Genomic DNA, 16,838 nt, shown 5'->3' on the forward strand with positions numbered 1-16,838 from the left:
AGTTACAGTGAAATCCTACATTTGTTCCTCTGTGTCGTAGTTGGAACCACCTGGCAAGGCTTGCCTGTTTTAAGCCATAGCTGCAAAAGCATTTGCCACAGTTGGTATGAAACCGAAAGAACTGGCTTTAATTTTTGTCTTGCTGGGAGAGCACCAGTTTTATCTACTGTGTAGAGAGGGGGGAAAAATTGCAGTCAGCCAGCACTGTGACTGAACTTATAAAGTGACATCTATAATTAGAGTAGTAGTAATAGTAGGAGTAGTAGTAACGTGCAGCTGATGTAATTTGTTATGCTAGGCAAGATTAAATAATTAGAGAAACTGAAAGAGTGAGGCAAATTGTCCTAGTTTTAAGGAACTTAAATCAACACAGTGAAACACACCCTTGTAACATAACAGTGTCTTCAGCAGCAATGAGAACTTTCCTTTCAAGCCCTATGCTTAATTATTTGTATCAGTGACAGGTGGCATGTAATGGCAATGGTCTCCAGCTGCCACTTGCCACCACAATTAAGTCACTCATTAGTATAAATACAAATAACCTGAAAATGAAGTTAAGAACTACAATACAAGCAAATTTTACCATATAGTTCTGGACTGAGGGTGACAGGTGGCATAGCTACTAAACGGCTTTATGGTCGTGATGAAATGATTGATGTAACACATGCTATGTTTATTACGACAGCTGTATCTCAAATGGCCTTGCTAGCAAGCGAAGAGCAGAATTTTGCAGTCCATAAAATTGAAATTTCATTGACCCTGTTGGAAACTTTTCTATCTCAGCCCAAAGTCTTTTAAGTTTATTAGTTTGTTAGATTGTGCTGCATAGGTAGATAAAGCGTCCAGTAAAACAATATTTTGAGTAGCTGTATGAATACAGCACATATGTTTATATTTATTCAAATAACAAGAACAAAAGAAGCACAGTACTTGCAAGGTATGCTTGTCAATATCTGCAAGATAGGATGTGAGATTTAAAGATACAATTTATGCCAGTTTGAAGAGAAACCACATTAGGGACAGTGACAGATTTTGGTTTTTAATGTGTCTTATTGATCAGAAATCTGAATTATCTTACTGTTTTGTTGGGTTTTTTTTGTTTTGTTTGTTTGTTCCAGTGAAATATGAAGAGCTGTATTGCTTCTCATTCAATCCAAAATTAGATAAAGAAGAACGTGAGAAAGGCTGGAAGCTTGTGGACCTCAAAGAAGAGTATAACCGGATGGGTATTCCAAACAGCTACTGGCAGATTAGTGATGTAAACAGAGACTATGGAGTGAGTTGTGATTTTTTTTTTTTAATGTCATGGAACCCTTAGAGTGGATCAGCAGTCTGGCTGTGTGCTCAGATGGAGAACTCTTGTGTGCTCGGTGCTGTACGCTTGTGTAGTAAGGTGCAGCTTTTCCCATTTTTCACATTGAAATGCACACAAATAGCAGGTAAAAGGATGTGTCTTCGTTTAATATAGGTGAAACTTATCCACAGTAAGTATGAAATGTTAGTATTTAGCTATTAGTTATATATTACTAGTACTTCATACCTAAAGTTAAGTTTCTAAATGAACATATTCCTGATATGTACCATTAAGTAAGGTTACTGCACAGACATTAGAAGAAAGAAAAAACCGAAACACCTTGAAATAGTGAATTTAAGCATGCTTTTTTTTATCAGTGGTTACCCCCACAGTCCTTTGAAGCCTCTATGGTTATCAGCTAAGTGTTTTCTGTGGTCATCTGACAGACTTTATCTCTTCTTAGTTCAGTCTGTCCTGCCTCATTCAACATTGTGCAATTGAAGTCCACAGAATGTTAATCAATTTTGAGAAATAATAACCAAAATATGTTTTGAAAGAAGTTGTCCCATGCAATCCATTTACTCTATTGCTTTTAGTGTGTTTATATTAAGGATGGACTGTGAAGCTCTCAAGAAGGTTGAGCACGCTGTCAAGATTTCCTTTCTTTAATATAAGCAGATATAAATAAAGTGTAGGAGAAGTAACATCACAAATAGAAACCAATTCACTACAGCAGCATCTTTAACCATAAGCCTCTTCTTTTGCATCTCCCACCAGTTCCTGCAAGTTTTTCTTTTTCTCTCTTTGGTTCTTTCTTTTTCTTTTTCTTTTTCTTTTTCTTTTTCTTTTTCTTTTTCTTTTTCTTTTTCTTTTTCTTTTTCTTTTTCTTTTTCTTTTTCTTTTTCTTTTTTGCCTGCTCATTGGGTTCCTTTCAGGAGGTAGGGATTGGCTGGGTTGCTTGCCTTTGAAGTATCTTCATTTCATAGCGGTTCATTTCAATTCCTTTTCTCAAAATCCCTGTTTTTTTGTGTTTTTGTTTTTTTATGTTATGTGCTCCATATTTGCTGGAAACCTGGGGTCTGTAGTCCCCTCTCATGTTTGAGAACTTCACCCATTTCCATTCTTATATCCAATTTCTGCTCCGGAGGAAGCAGCAGTTGTAAATACAACCATGCTGCATGCAATGAAAATTCTTTCTGATCTGAATGTATATTCTCAGTAAGACATGAATTAACACCTGGAAATACAGCTCTTTAAACTTTTTACTTCAGTTTTGTTGTTTGCAAAATATAATCAATGCTTTCCAACTTTAAAAGGCTCTTTTGAAAAAATGCAGGCAATCTGTGTAGTTGCTGTACTATGAAATGTTCTCTGAGATTAGAATTCCTCAGTATTTTATTTTTTTTTCAGTAGAGTACAGCTGTCTAACATTAGTTGTATTTAGTAGACTAAGTAACTGGAGTTTCCTTTCACAGGTCTGTGACTCCTATCCTACAGAGGTGTATGTACCAAAGTCTGCAACTGCACACATCATAGTGGGGAGCTCTAAATTTCGGAGCCGAAGGCGTTTCCCAGCTCTTTCCTACTACTGCAAGGATAACAATGTAAGTGTGAGTTTGTAGCTTCAGACATGCAGATTTTGACCTTGCTTTTCTAATTATTCTAGTAAGCTCCTGTGAGGAGAAATCAGTGTTTGCTTTAATATATATATATATATATATATATATCAAAAAGTGGTTAGGGTAGTCTTTTCTTTATAGTGATACCTGTCCTAGGTTGAAGCTTCAGAAGGGTGGGATGGGAGATATTTTTTATTTCTTCCTTACCACTTATTTCAACAGAATACTACTTCAGCCAAGATCTAAGAATCTGATTACCAAACAGGAGGATATAAAGATTTAAATAATTAATACAGTCTACGCATAAATGGTATATTGTCTTTTGTATTTAATTAAGGACAAAATGTTCAAAATTAATCACTTTGCATATTCAGTTAAGTCCAAATACAGATACTCAGCATTCAAAACACTTGAAAGTTTCCAAATATTAGTGAAAGAAGCATAAAGGATCAACTAAGTTCCATCGTATAGTGGTCCAGCTTGGGTAAGTCCTATAGTTTCAGCCTAGATGGTCTTTCCATTTATGGCTGGAGTTCAGGTTAAGATTAGGATTCATGTTCAGGCCACTAGGATCTGAAGTATTTTGTTCACTCCTTGATCTTGAAAGGTAAGTGTTGGAGTACCTCCATGTGAGTTTGGAGGTTGGCATGAGTTGCCAGGTAATGGAGCAATGGGCAAGAGTAGGGTAAGTTTTGTGATGGTAGATGTTGAATAACTCCAGTAACAGCATGTTAGGAGGAGGTCCGCAGAGGGGTGGGTGCCACTCATTCTGTCTTTCATGCCTGGAACAGTCACATAGCAATGTGGTTTTTTGCAGGTTCAAATGATGTGTGGCACCACTGTGTGTCACACAGGATCTTTGTGGCTATGCTGAGATCTAAGTCTGGAAGTATCTTTTCAGACAGAGCATTTGAAAGCAACCTGATCTTATGCCCTTCTCTTAAACACACCCCAATAAACTTTCTTAGATCTATGTGCTCTTCATAGGCAATTGGTCTGGGTTAAGTCCTTCATGGAGATCATTTGTAATGATTTCTGACTGAGATATTTAATGGATCAATAGGCGAATTTATCTTCCTAGCTCTGCACTACTGGCAGTGTAGCTGTTTCATGAGCTTGGGCTATATGTGATCTTAACCTGACAGACAAGAAGTTCTCTCCTTCTGGTGCCAGCACATATCTTAGTTGGCTGAGCACAGGCAGTGCTGTAACATAATGAGCTCTAGCCCCTACTCTCCTGAACCTTAACCTTAATCTGCAACTCTAATTTTAGTCTTCATCTTGAGGTATTTATCTAACTCAGGTACGATACACCATGATTGAGAGAGAAATGTCTTCTTTCTATTGAAATGATAGATTGTGAATGTAGCCATATGTACAGTTTTCACAATTCAAAGGAGTTATCAGCGTGTATTAAGTCACTGGGATATGCACTGATCAGCAGGCAAAAGTAGATAATGAAAAATTTGATGGCAGAATCTATTACTGATATCTGAGCAAGCACCTACACAGTTTTGTACATTGAAGATCCCGTTTACTAAGTACTGATAGTTCAAAAACTTGGCTGAAAATGAGCATGTTTGCTCTAACAGTAATAAATAATCTGTTGGGCAGCCTTCATGGGTTATGACCTTCAGCAGGCAGATTCTCTTTGTGCTCATGTTCAGTGCATAGTGCCTACATCAGCCCTGTTGCCCCTATGTCTCCAGCTGCTCTCAGCCAAGCAGGAACTGGGAAATATGATCTCCTTGCTCCACGTTCAGTTCTTTCTTTCCAAGTTTCATCTGGAGGCCTGATTCTGATGTGCCTGGGGAGAACCTCTCTTGGCTTTTTCAATAGCACTGATTAATAAATTTGCTCCAACACTCATGCTGCCTGACTCACTTCCTGTGCAGTGAGGTCTTTCTCCAGAGGCACTGATAAAAATACAAAACAGTGATGTGGCTGCACAGTGTGTACACATTTTTGTTTCCTGGACTCGTGTCTCAAACTGCTCAGTAAAGAGTGTATTGGTGTAAGCTGGGTGTAATTAATATCATAACTGAGGTGTGAGTGACAGTGCAGAAGGATCCATTCCTTAAGTTGTTATGTCAGTGTTCTTGTGATTGCACTGCTATACTCATATATTGTCTAGAGATTATTTTTTAGAGATAATCCACATAAGGGAAATTGTATATTTGAAATAGCTCTAAAACTTTGATTCAGGACCTAGTCAGTGGGGTTTTATTGCCTTAACATTTACTTGTCTTCCTAAAAAGAATATAATTCTTTTTATATTCTTTTTACTATTCCCATGTAACTATAATCCTATGGTAAACATCTAATGAGCTTTCTTAGGAAATGCTTTGGGTTGCTTATTGGTTTCTGCTTAATAAGTTTACTGACTTGTTTGTTCCTCTGCAGGCCTCAATATGTAGGAGCAGCCAGCCTTTATCCGGCTTTAGTGCTAGATGCCTTGAAGATGAACAGATGCTTCAGGCCATCAGAAAAGCAAACCCAGGAAGTGATTTCATATACGTTGTTGACACTCGGCCCAAAGTAAGTGTATTACCTTTCTTGCCCATAGCAAGACAGAATCTGAGCTGGATGTGTTTGGAAAGATTCATAGCCCAAATAGCTGGCACAGTTGCACCTGTGCAAATCCACAAGTTATATCAGGGTACATCAGGCATGTTTTAAGTAGAAATCTTGCTCCTGTTTTTCTCCATTGGATTATATGACAAAAGGCTATTCTCTGCACACATGGGAGCTAAAAGTGTTAATGATGAGGCTAGTAAAAAATAATTCCTGTTAGAATATTGTGTTTACAGTAACTCATAATGTTGTGAACCTCTACCTACTTAGACTAAAATTTTCCATGCAAGATCTCATGCAACTGGGAAAATTACAGTGTACGCAGGAGGCTAAGAAAATTGCAGTTACTCAGGTTACAGGAATTGAGGAGACTTCTTTGAGTACCTCTAGCAGGTCTGTATTTTTTGAGAGATGATCTGAAATACGGTATAGAATTATCTCAGATGTCATAACTAATTGACTAAATTATTTGGCTAAGACTGAAGTCTATGGGAAATTGGTAATCACAACCTGAACCTTTGATTAATCAGCTGAGGCAAGTGTTGGGTCAGCTGTGGGAGCACAGGTGAGAGTAATTTAGCTGTGCTCCTGGAAGGGGTGGAGCTTGACTCAACCTCTTCTAGACCTCATTTAAGGGCTGACCAGCACTAAGGCAGCATCTCTCAGAGATTGCTCCTTGGTGGAGGTTGCCTCAGTGGTTCCCAGCAGATTGAAGGCTTCCATATGGGTGAGTACTTCCTGTAAATAAACTTTTGGGTATTTACAACTACCGTCTTTTCATTATTTGTCACTGTACACTGAAGTTTTAGAGGAATTATGCTATGCAGAAAAATGGAAACACAATAATGTTCTAGAAGAGGTTGGAAGGTATTAAAACTTGTATCCAACTTTGGCAAACAGCTCAAGGTGATGAGGACTAGGAAGGATTTGGTGCCTGGAGGTAGCAGCAAGGGTGCGTGCTCTTCCCTGCAGAAGCGAACAAAGCACATGAAGGAAGGTGTCTCTGTCTAAACCCTAGTAGATACAGGATAAGCTATGGGTAGGGGAAGGAAACAAAGTCAGAGGTGTCTCATTTCACCTTGTAATTTGGTGGACAATTTGACCTACAGTTACTTTTTTTTTTTTTTTTTTAATTGGGAAGATGAAAATGATACCTTCTTACTGGTAGTTCTGCAGAAATTACAGTTGTGTTGAGCACGAGGGAAGGACCAGTACTACTGTGTAAAGAGCAGCTTGGGATAGGAAATGCAGGTCTGGATACCTAAATAGTACTTGGTTAACAGTAGTTATACATGAGGTAGAAATACTGATTTCTGGGAGGAATCTCAGGCATACATGCAGAGTGGGAGGGGCAGTCTTTGATAGTAGCCCTGCAGTGAAGGACCTGGGGGTCCTGGTGGATGAAAAACTAAACATGAACCAGCACTGTGCTCTTGCAGCTTGGGAAGCAAATGGTATCCTGGGCTCCATCAGAAAAGGGATGGCCAGCAAGGAGAGGGAGGTGATTGTCCCTCTCTGCTCTGCCCTCATGAGGCATCTGGAGTACTGCATCCACACCTGGGGTCCCCAATACAAGAAGGGCCAGGGAGCTGTTGGAAAGGATCCAAAGATTATCAGATCAGAGGGCTGGAGCACCTCTCCTGTGAAGACAGGCTGAGGGAGCTGGTCTTGTTCAGCCTGGGGAAGAGGAGGTTGCTAGGTTGCCTCATTGCAGCCTTCTAGTACCTAAAGGGAGCCTACAAACAAGAGGAGACTCAACTCTTTACAAGGGTAGATAATGGCAGGACAAGAGGCAATGGTTTTAAGTTGAGGAAGGGAAGATTTAGGTTGGATATCTGGGGGAAGTTTTTTACGAAGAGCAGTGAGGTGCTGGAACATGCTGGAATGCGCTGTGGATGTCCCTGGGGGTGTTCAAGGCCAGGTTGGACAGGGCCCTGTTCAGCCTGGTCTAGTATTAAATGTGCAGCCTTGTTAAAATTGTGCAGCTCCTTGTGGCATTTTTAGCTCTGGAGCATGTATGCAGTGGTAGGTCCCAGTGCTAACTGTTCCTAGCACTCCCTGGGGGATAAATGCAAAGTTAAGTTATAAAGTCTGGTCTATTGCTCTAGGAAAGCTATCTGCTTTCTTTTTCTCCCCAGGACTTATTTCTTGTGAAGGTGATGAATATTCACAAACCCTTTAATCCAGAATTCCTAAGTGCATTTTGTGTGCTGTCTCCTGTGCTTGCTAATCTTTGGAACAACAGATTTGGCTGTGGGGGAATTTCCACTTCATTTAACTAGAGCAGGTTGACCAACACAGAGGTTTTACTTTGGATACCATTTTCATTTTCTTCCTCTTCTTCCATGTGTTTACAGAAGAAGATAATTTAAACTTACAAGTGAAACAAATTAGTTCTATTAGTCTTGTTAAAAAGAAATAAATTTGCTACCCTCCACACTAAAGAAGATGCCAGGAAATCTGATAAGTGAGGTCTTTTCCCTTTAGAGGTTGTATTTTCATATTCACAGAAATTAAAAGGGGACAGGCACAACTTAGAGAATAACAACTGCTTTAGAAGCAACAGATGGAATTTGGATAGGTGATGGGGAAAGATTGTTAGTAAATATTTTGGCAGCTGCAGAGTTTGGCAACTGACAATATTTAAAATGAATGAGTGTCAGAAAGCATTGCAAATTTGACCTTGCATTTATTTACTTTTAAAAAGTCTATTTCAGATTTCTTTTTAATGAAGGACTTACGTGATTGAATTTCTTTGCTGGAGGAGAGACAGTTTATAGCATGTGCATTGCTGAGGATTAGGTCAGCTAAGCGCTAGGTGTGTTTCATTTATAGCTTCTGGGTTTCATGGTGTCTTATTCATGCTTATATATCTTTCCTCCTGAAGCTGTATGCTTTGTCAGGAGAGAGACCTTCATGCTGCTTATATTAGAGCATCGGTGCCCGCTTCAAAAGAGAAAGATTAGGAGCCAACAGAAAATTGTAAGCTTTTTAGCAAGTCACACAGAGTACTGTTCTTAAATGGCACGCTGTTCGCAGGCAGTGGTTTGTTTTGTGAATGAATGTCTTAGAAAATGCTAAGATGAGAGAAAACTCGATTTCACATTTTAAATTAGAATTTAGCCAAGTACTGAATATATATATGTGTATAATTGTGAACTTCACAGACAACTGCAGAATTAGCAAATCGATAGTGCTTTCCTCTGTATTAGGAAACAGACGGGAAAAGGAGTCATCTGCCTATTGGCTTATCTATAGACAAACATGAGACACTTCCTTCTGATTTTCCATCAACATTGGCCAGTCATTTCTTTTTTTGACCATGTGGTACCTCCCCAGGTACAACAAAACAACAAAAGCGCTGTTGGTGCCTTTAGGTGTGGGTTTTCAGTGTCCATTGTTATTTAAATACAGGGTCTTTCCTGAACAGAAGTTGTTACTTGTGCTTAGAGACATGGCAGCCTTGTAATGCTGACAACTTCGTTACTCCTGGTACCTCTACAGGCTCTAGAATAGTTACCTAGTTATCTGCTGCATTGCAGATGAAGGTGTTCGAGGTAATTGTGTAAATTCATGTATTTTGGGGTCTTCCGCAACTGGAGCCGAGTCGCTGTAATCCTGGGACAACTACTCACACTCTTTCTATGTTATTCTAGGCTTCAGAAAAGGAAGCTGTGCCAATTTTTGGGTGATATGTCCTGTTCTGGGAAACATCGTAGTATGTGTCATGGAACAGTAGCATGACAGATAGGACACTGCCACCTTCTGGGTATATTCTGCTAGTAAACTTAATGCCGACCTCACATCAAAAGAGCCTTTTAAAAACAAATTAAAAACTCTACACTCTTGCAGAAGAGCCTTTTGTAAGCTGTCATTTTTTTGTTGTTGTTTGTGTTTGAGTTAGCACTCAATGTATTTGAAATAGAGATCAGAGCCTTAGTGACCCAGCATACTGCAATATACTGTAAACAGATTCCCAGTGCCAGAGTATTTGTGTTGACAATGTGATAAATGCTTCCTATTTACACCTGACTTAAATAACTGATTCATTGCAGTAGACCACGAGCTTTGTTTTGAAGAGAATAACTTCTATCCATGTTCTCATCCAGTTTCTCTAATTTTTTCAGCTCAATGCAATGGCAAACCGAGCAGCAGGGAAGGGATATGAAAATGAAGACAATTATTCCAACATCAAGTTTCAGTTCATAGGCATTGAGAATATCCATGTAATGAGAAACAGCCTGCAGAAAATGCTTGAAGGTATTACTGTTCTTTATTGTACACAAAGGAAAAGACTAGACACAAAATAGAACTTCCTTGAAATCAGTAATAAAAGAGAACTTGACATGCTAGCTCAAGGACATGGGCCATTGATCATTCATTACATTTAGAAGCATTTTTCTAACTGCAAAACATCCTTGTTTCATGTACAAAATCTTGGTAAAACTTACATTAATGACAAATGTAATTTGACTTCAATGCCTTACTGCTACTGCTTCTTCCCTTGTTGTTTACAGTGCGATGGTACAATGAAAAAATTGCTTGTATCTGGCTATGGTGGTAGTGGAAAACATAGAAGACTTTATGAAAGTCTTTTAAAAAGACTTTATAAAAACAACTTCAAAACATAATGGCTTGAAGTTTTTTTTTCTTTGGTCATTGCACTTTAAATTTTAATAGAGATTTATTCACAGAGCATGTCATATCAGGGCTATTTATGAAATGGTCAATATGTATAACCATTCAGCACCTTCATAATCCCACAAAAACTAATAATGATGGCTTTATAAATAACTAGTGTTAAAGCAGCACATCTGTTCTGCCGTTTATTATTTGAGTTACATTACTGTTCAGAGGCCTTCTTGGAAAAGGGTAAGGATAAATAAGCCATCCTTGACCCACAGTTAATTTGTTGATTTTTAACAGGCAAATAATAAGTGATCACTCCAGCCCACGTAGTCTCAGTATTTACTTCATGTACATCATCAACAGAAGATTTCTAAAGGTTCACCTCCTGGATCAGCATGATCTAGATATCCTTGGCTGGGTGCTCTACCCATACCCCTTTATTCTATCTATCCCATCATCCATGTGCAAATGTGTATTCTAAATCTAAGAAAGCCATAGGGAGAGATGTGTTGTGTTTCCAAATAAGAGCAGTTTTTGAAAATCAGAAGCAAAGTGAGATGCATGTGAACAGTCTCTTGTTCATCATTTCCTGTTGAGATGGGCCATCCCAAGAAGAACTGCCCACTCTCCAGAGAAGAAGTGCTGGTGAGATTACTGCTTTTTGATGGATGTATCGTCTCTTGTCAGGTTCTGCCCTCTCATCAGACTAACAAAGAAAGCAGGCACAGGAATTTACTTTGTCCTGTCCTCTTTGATCACAAATGGTTCTAAGAGTGGACTTCTGTGGTCCCTGGCCATTAACCATGATGTTCAGTTGAAGGAGGAAGGTTTTTGGCACAGTGCTTTGTGGATTACAGATGTGAGTGTACTCAGACCTACTGAAGATTTCAGGTTAACATCTGTTTAGTACATAGCAATGTATTCTTGCTTAGTTCCTTGAATTGTAAGGTCTCAGAATGGAGAATAGAAGGTTTTTGAGCGAACTGTGAAGCCCTGTTTGGCTAGAACAGACATTGGCTGAACAAACCCATCCCTTTGTTTGCTCAGCTTGAGACCAGCAAGGTTGAAGCCGTAAACAACTGGCCTGGCTGCATGTAACAGTGCTGCGTATTATTTTAGAGTCAGAAGCTCAAGGGCCAGGCTCCTGGCTCAAACTGAGAAGTGACAACATAATTCCCAATTAATGAAATGTTGCCTGGGGGAAAACTACATTGTAAATGTTGCAAACATCTGAGTTTTGGTTTTCTGTTATAGTTGTTGTGTTAAAGGCTCATATTTAGAGACCTGAATGTAAGATCAGAAATTTCCTTCCAGAAAGCAATTGTTTTACTGTTGTCTCTGCTGCCTCACACTGCTTTGTGTAATACAGAATGTTATTCTTTAATTAGAGGTGTATGTGGTGGCACCTGTGTTAATTTTGATCCCGTGCACAACTTCCTGGGCATAATTATTAGTATTAAAAGGAAATGTGGTACCAGAACTTATCACTGGAAAGACCAAAGTGCTGACCTGTTGTCTGGTATTTGTGGTGACCTCTATCCACAGGCTCTTGATTTTCCTGTGCTCAGCTATGGGAGCAGGAGGTCTTATTTCTCCCAGGTTCTGCTTTCTGCTATCAGATAGATGGGTTTGCTTGTTCTGTTGGAAAAAGGGAACCAAGTCATCGTCTTTTTTTTGTTTGTTTGTTTTTTTCATGCCGATACCACTTTTTTTCCTATTGAGAAATTCCTTTTTTTTTTTTTTTTTTTTTCCCCTTAGGAATTCATATTTGGACTCAGTACTAAGGTCCAGTTCAGTAGCCAAAATCATGTGAAATATATGTTGTGTGCCTTTAGTTTAGGACAGTCTGAACTTTGCTCAGTGGTAGGTAAATATTGATTCCAGTTTAGCAGTGGGAACTAGCAAAGCACTATTTAGCTTTACCTTGGACTTTTGTAAACAGAGACAGCAGCTTCAGTCAGAATTGAGCTACTAATAGGTCATGCCTCCATCTGTACAGAAGCATTAATCATGTGAAAAGCTGTTTGCTCTCAGTGTTGCTATCTATGCATTTTTATAAATACCCTTCCAAAATGACTTTTAAAATCACCATCTGGAAGAGACCCTATGTACAAGGATTGCAAGATTTCATATGGGTGCATTAGGCTACTTTGCTTCTGAATTAAAAAGGAGTGAGGACAGCTGGATACGCTCAGATGTGATATAAACTGAAGCACCACTACGTAAGGTGATGCTAAAGGCTGGGTGTAGTGGCGCTGTTCTTCAAGCACTTTCTTAATTCAGCTTCACCAGCACATGTGGGTAGGATAGGAGACTGGGGCACAGGTTAGTGGTTGTCTGCCTGTACAGCAGCAGGAATGTGTGTGTTTTCCAATTCCATGCTCTCACTCTAAAGGGTTTGAAAACTGCACTCACAACACAACTGGGAAAACGTGTGCTGCTCAGAAGGATGGATTTGTTAAACTGACTGCAACAGGCTTCCCAACAGCTTCTTTTAAACTGAAGCGTATGTACTTGGGGAAACTGGAGACAGCCCTCTCTCAGATTTATGAGAATGTAAAGGTAAAGTTTTGAAAGCATGAGGGACTGTATTGACTGTGCTTTTAAGATTAAGTTTATTTTACAGTTTGTGAAATGAAATCGCCTTCAATGAGTGACTTCCTGTGGGGCCTTGAAAATTCCGGCTGGCTGAAACATATCAAAGCCATTATGGATGCTGGCATCTTTATTGCAAAGGTAAAGTGTAGAACCTGAAAACGGAACTTGGACTTACCAGATATAGAAAGTGAGGACCAAATTCTTTGTCTGTGGGTAACTTTTGTTATCATCAGTGAAGTTGTACCTGAAGCTGTTGTTTCTTGTGATGCCTCACATATGAGGAGAAACAATCTTTAGGTGCTGTTGCATGGACATTTTGATAATAGGAGGGTAAAAACAAATTTGTGTCATTTTGCATTGATGATCTCAAATCTGCTGTAACCTCTACTATCCCGTATCCTGTTATTGCCATATATTTGAATGTCCTTATTCAAGACAGACAGGGAACTACTGGGGAGAGTGCTGCGGTGGGCCACAGAGATGAATAGGGGCCTGGAGCATCTGCTTTATGAGGAAAGGCTGAGAGACCTGGGGCTGGCTGTTCTTCTTGGAGAAGAGGAGATTGAATGGAGATCTTATCAATGCTTATAATATCAAGTGAATGGGCATCAAGTAGACTGGGCCAGGTGACAGGACAAGGGGCCACAGCACAAAATGGAGAAGAGGGCGTTCCATCTGAACATGAAAACATGTACTTTATTTCATGAGTAGCGGAGCACTGGAATAAGCTGCCCAATTGAGTTGTGGAATCTCTTTCTCTGAAGATGTTCAAAACCCACCTGGACATTTTCTTTTACAATCTACAATAGGGAATGTGGTTTAGTTGGGGGTCAGTCTAGATAATCTCCAGAGGTCCCTTCCAGACACTGTGATTTTACCCTCTAGTTGTGGTTGTCACTGTTACTTTCCCTATTGCTCTTGCCTTCTCCACTGCTTCTTTGTTGAAGCTATCTTCTATATGACTACTTCTTCACATTGTATTTGTCCTAAAGGAATATTAACATTATGCCTTGAGTTATTTAGCAACCACCTAAACCAGTACCTGTTAATTACAATGGACAAATTCTCTAGAGACTTCTAATCTTAAATGTGTGGTATCTGCTTCAGAGAAAAAGTAGCAGCTTTAGAAAGAAATTATTTCTTCTAATCCCGCCTCAAGTAATACAGATATTTGTTATCTACTAAAAGTTGTTTTAATTTTATTACCTCCATCCTTGAGCAGCGTCTTTTGCTGGTTCTATTCTTCTTTTTAAGAATATAAATAAGAACTGAACAGTTCTTTTTAGTACAGGCCATTTTATTTACAAGACCTTCCATATAGGAATATATGGACAAACTTAATGGATGCCTCACCTCAGCATCTGCCTGTTTCTCTTGTCTTGCCTCTTCCTGCTCAGCAGTTGTAATTTCTTACCTGAACACCAGCTGCAGGATAAATACACATTATTTCTCCCAGCACTACTATTTTACAGACATCAAGTCATTTCATTAGCTTTTGCCAGCTTTTTTTTCTCAGTGACTCAGCATTAATATATGGGAAAATGCATTCTTTGTCCATATGGTTGCTAGTCTTATGCTTCCTTGGTCATGCATTTTGACTTGTTCTTTTTTTGCACAGTTCCCAGTTCTCAGTTTTTGGTCTTCTGCCCACAAAGGTTCTATTTTAGTAGAATATAATTGTCTCTTTAGATAAACATAGGCTATTTATTATTATTTCTTGTTCCCTTTTAAGCCCACATTTAATCTAAACATTTATTTTTCTAAGCAGTGTCTTTCCTAACTTATTTTATTTCTCTGCTTACTAAGTATAGTTCTCCTTAGAAATGACAAATACCAAACTCCTTAGAATTTAAAATAACTCCCGTGTTCCAAAAATAATGCAGCATGAGACTCTGGAGAATTTAGTATAATCCCTCCTTTATGCGTTTCTCCTGGATTATGTATAAAATAATTTTCTCTCTCCAGAGTTATCTACTCCAGAGTTATTGTTACAGTCTTGTTTATTAGATGTGAATGTTCACCACTGCCACAGGCTTTGCCCCAAACCATGATGAGCATGTATTTAATGCAGTATGGTGTGATAATATCCACAATAATATCCTGGCATCAGGGGCAGACATTGCCATTATTGATACACTCATCAAGGAGTGAAACTAGGAGTCACATGGAAGTATGGCTGTTCTCTAGCTGCTGTGAGTGAGAGCATTAGCAGTAGCTGAATTGGCTTTAAGTAACTGTCCACTCTGAACAAGTGGTGTATTTTAATTGTCCTGTGATCTGTGTGCTCAGGGTATTCTTGTACACAGCAGGCCTCCTGCACTGAGAACTGCTGTAGCTGTCTTCCAGGTGACTGTGCTGGTATATTTTTGAAAGTGTGCCTATTTTCATGTGAAATACAGGGAAGGGTATCTATCATGTGTTATTAATGAGATTTTTATAACCCTGAAGTTCCCACGTCCAATGTTTAGGTGTCACTTGTGTTCACAGAACTGTGAGCTGGTACTGTGATCTTCTCCATCCTGGGTATGGTCAAAGGGTTATTTCTTCCTCTTCTTTTTATGTAGCCCAAAACCATATGTTATAACCATATGTTATTCCATGCAGGTAAAACACCTTAGCTATAGCTATTGAAAGTAACCCAAAACCATAATAGACAACAGTCTGGCAATTAGGACTGCTTGACACATGGGATGGGATTCACTGCTCCTTTAGTACAATCACTGTTGATATGGATTCCATTTCCTCTTGTACTGGTACATTAACAAGTGACGCTGCAGCCACCGTGCTGCATAGGATAGGATAATATAAAGACCTTGAAAATGAGAGAAATTGTGCTCAACATCATTCAGAAAGTCTGTGTTGGAATTAAAAATTGAATGAGTTTTCCCAGTTCCTAAATGAATGCCCTTCCTACTGTGCTGTATCACTTTTCCTCTCTTAGCATTGCCTCTTCGCTGTCTGTGAAATCTCCAACTTTTTCTGTGTTCTCAGGCTGTGGCTGAGCAAGGTGTGAGTGTGCTTGTTCACTGCTCTGATGGCTGGGATAGAACAGCCCAGGTTTGCTCTGTAGCAAGCCTTCTCTTGGATCCACATTACAGAACTATGAAGGGATTCATGGTAAGCGGGCTCTCTTTCACAGAGTAAATGAAAATTTTATGGTATTGTTTGAGAACATTTAGATGAATAACTTTATTTCTAATGGAAAATAAAGTTTCCTTAAGTATGCCTTTTCAGCTGGGCACACATCTATTTTTTCCCCCTAACCTTGACCAAAAATCTTTCTTGAAGCCCTACAGATTTATTTATTTTTTTTGTGCAAGCAAGTGTTATTTATTTTCAGACACTGTGAAGTTGTGAGTGTCAAAAGCGTGTGCTCCCTAGACATTAATTGCAATGAAAGAGCTTGTTGAAAAATCCATTCCCTTTCAAAGCAAAACAGCACTAGTGGTTAAAGTAATGGGCACGTATTGAAAAGAGGTTTGAAACACTGGTAGGTTCTATTTTTAGAAAATGATGAATTAAACTAATTTAAGTTATGCTGAAACACCGGCATCCTACCTGCATCACTCAAGAATGCTACTTTCTCTTGAGCTGGCAGTGGTGCACATTTCTTGTTATATTTCTGCTTACTGTAAGAATCACTTGATTCCAATGCTGCTTGCTTACATCATCTCTGGCTCATCACTTTTCTGCTTATTCTGAAAATTACCTGGGATTCTAATACTGCTTGTTTATACCATTCTTCTGCCTGCTTCAACATGTCAGCTCTGCTCCACTACACTGAAGGCAATATTCTCATTTTAGGTTTTAATTGAAAAAGACTGGGTTTCCTTTGGTCACAAATTTAACCACAGGTAAGGCCATGCAAAGGTTTTTCTCTCTATATATATTTTGTGTTGTCATTATCCACTGCCATTCCAATTTAACTTTACTTGTGTACTTGTCATAAAGCATATCAACAAAACACCCTGAGTGGATCACCGCATTCTTTTCTCTCTCTATCTAATTTAGATACCATGAAAAATTGAAGTGAAATACTTTTACATTTTTTTTTCATATATATCTTATAAATGCACTCAAAGATTGCTGTTGGGAATACTGAGTGCTGGTCTTGCAGTTGCTGT

At 38.9% G+C, this 16,838-nt stretch overlaps 1 protein-coding gene across 4 annotated transcripts in view; it reads left to right on the forward strand.

Moving 5' to 3' along the window:
* MTMR7 (myotubularin related protein 7) overlaps window positions 1-16,838 on the forward strand; it is a 38,855-nt gene that overhangs the window by 14,823 nt on the left and 7,194 nt on the right. Inside the window, exons 4-10 of one of the 4 annotated variants that reach the window (XM_015862259.3) lie at window positions 1,119-1,276; window positions 2,770-2,898; window positions 5,317-5,451; window positions 9,615-9,747; window positions 12,743-12,852; window positions 15,706-15,831; window positions 16,519-16,568. In XM_015862259.3, the coding sequence (XP_015717745.2) occupies window positions 1,119-1,276; window positions 2,770-2,898; window positions 5,317-5,451; window positions 9,615-9,747; window positions 12,743-12,852; window positions 15,706-15,831; window positions 16,519-16,568 (841 nt within the window). The remainder of the gene's footprint in view (window positions 1-1,118; window positions 1,277-2,769; window positions 2,899-5,316; window positions 5,452-9,614; window positions 9,748-12,742; window positions 12,853-15,705; window positions 15,832-16,518; window positions 16,569-16,838) is intronic. The other 3 variants (XM_015862260.2, XM_015862261.3, XR_014945425.1) reach the window with 3 other exon arrangements.

This window comes from Coturnix japonica, chromosome 4 (assembly GCF_054131305.1).
Source record: "Coturnix japonica strain WE chromosome 4, WE-NBRP24, whole genome shotgun sequence".
Taxonomy (NCBI): domain Eukaryota; kingdom Metazoa; phylum Chordata; class Aves; order Galliformes; family Phasianidae; genus Coturnix; species Coturnix japonica.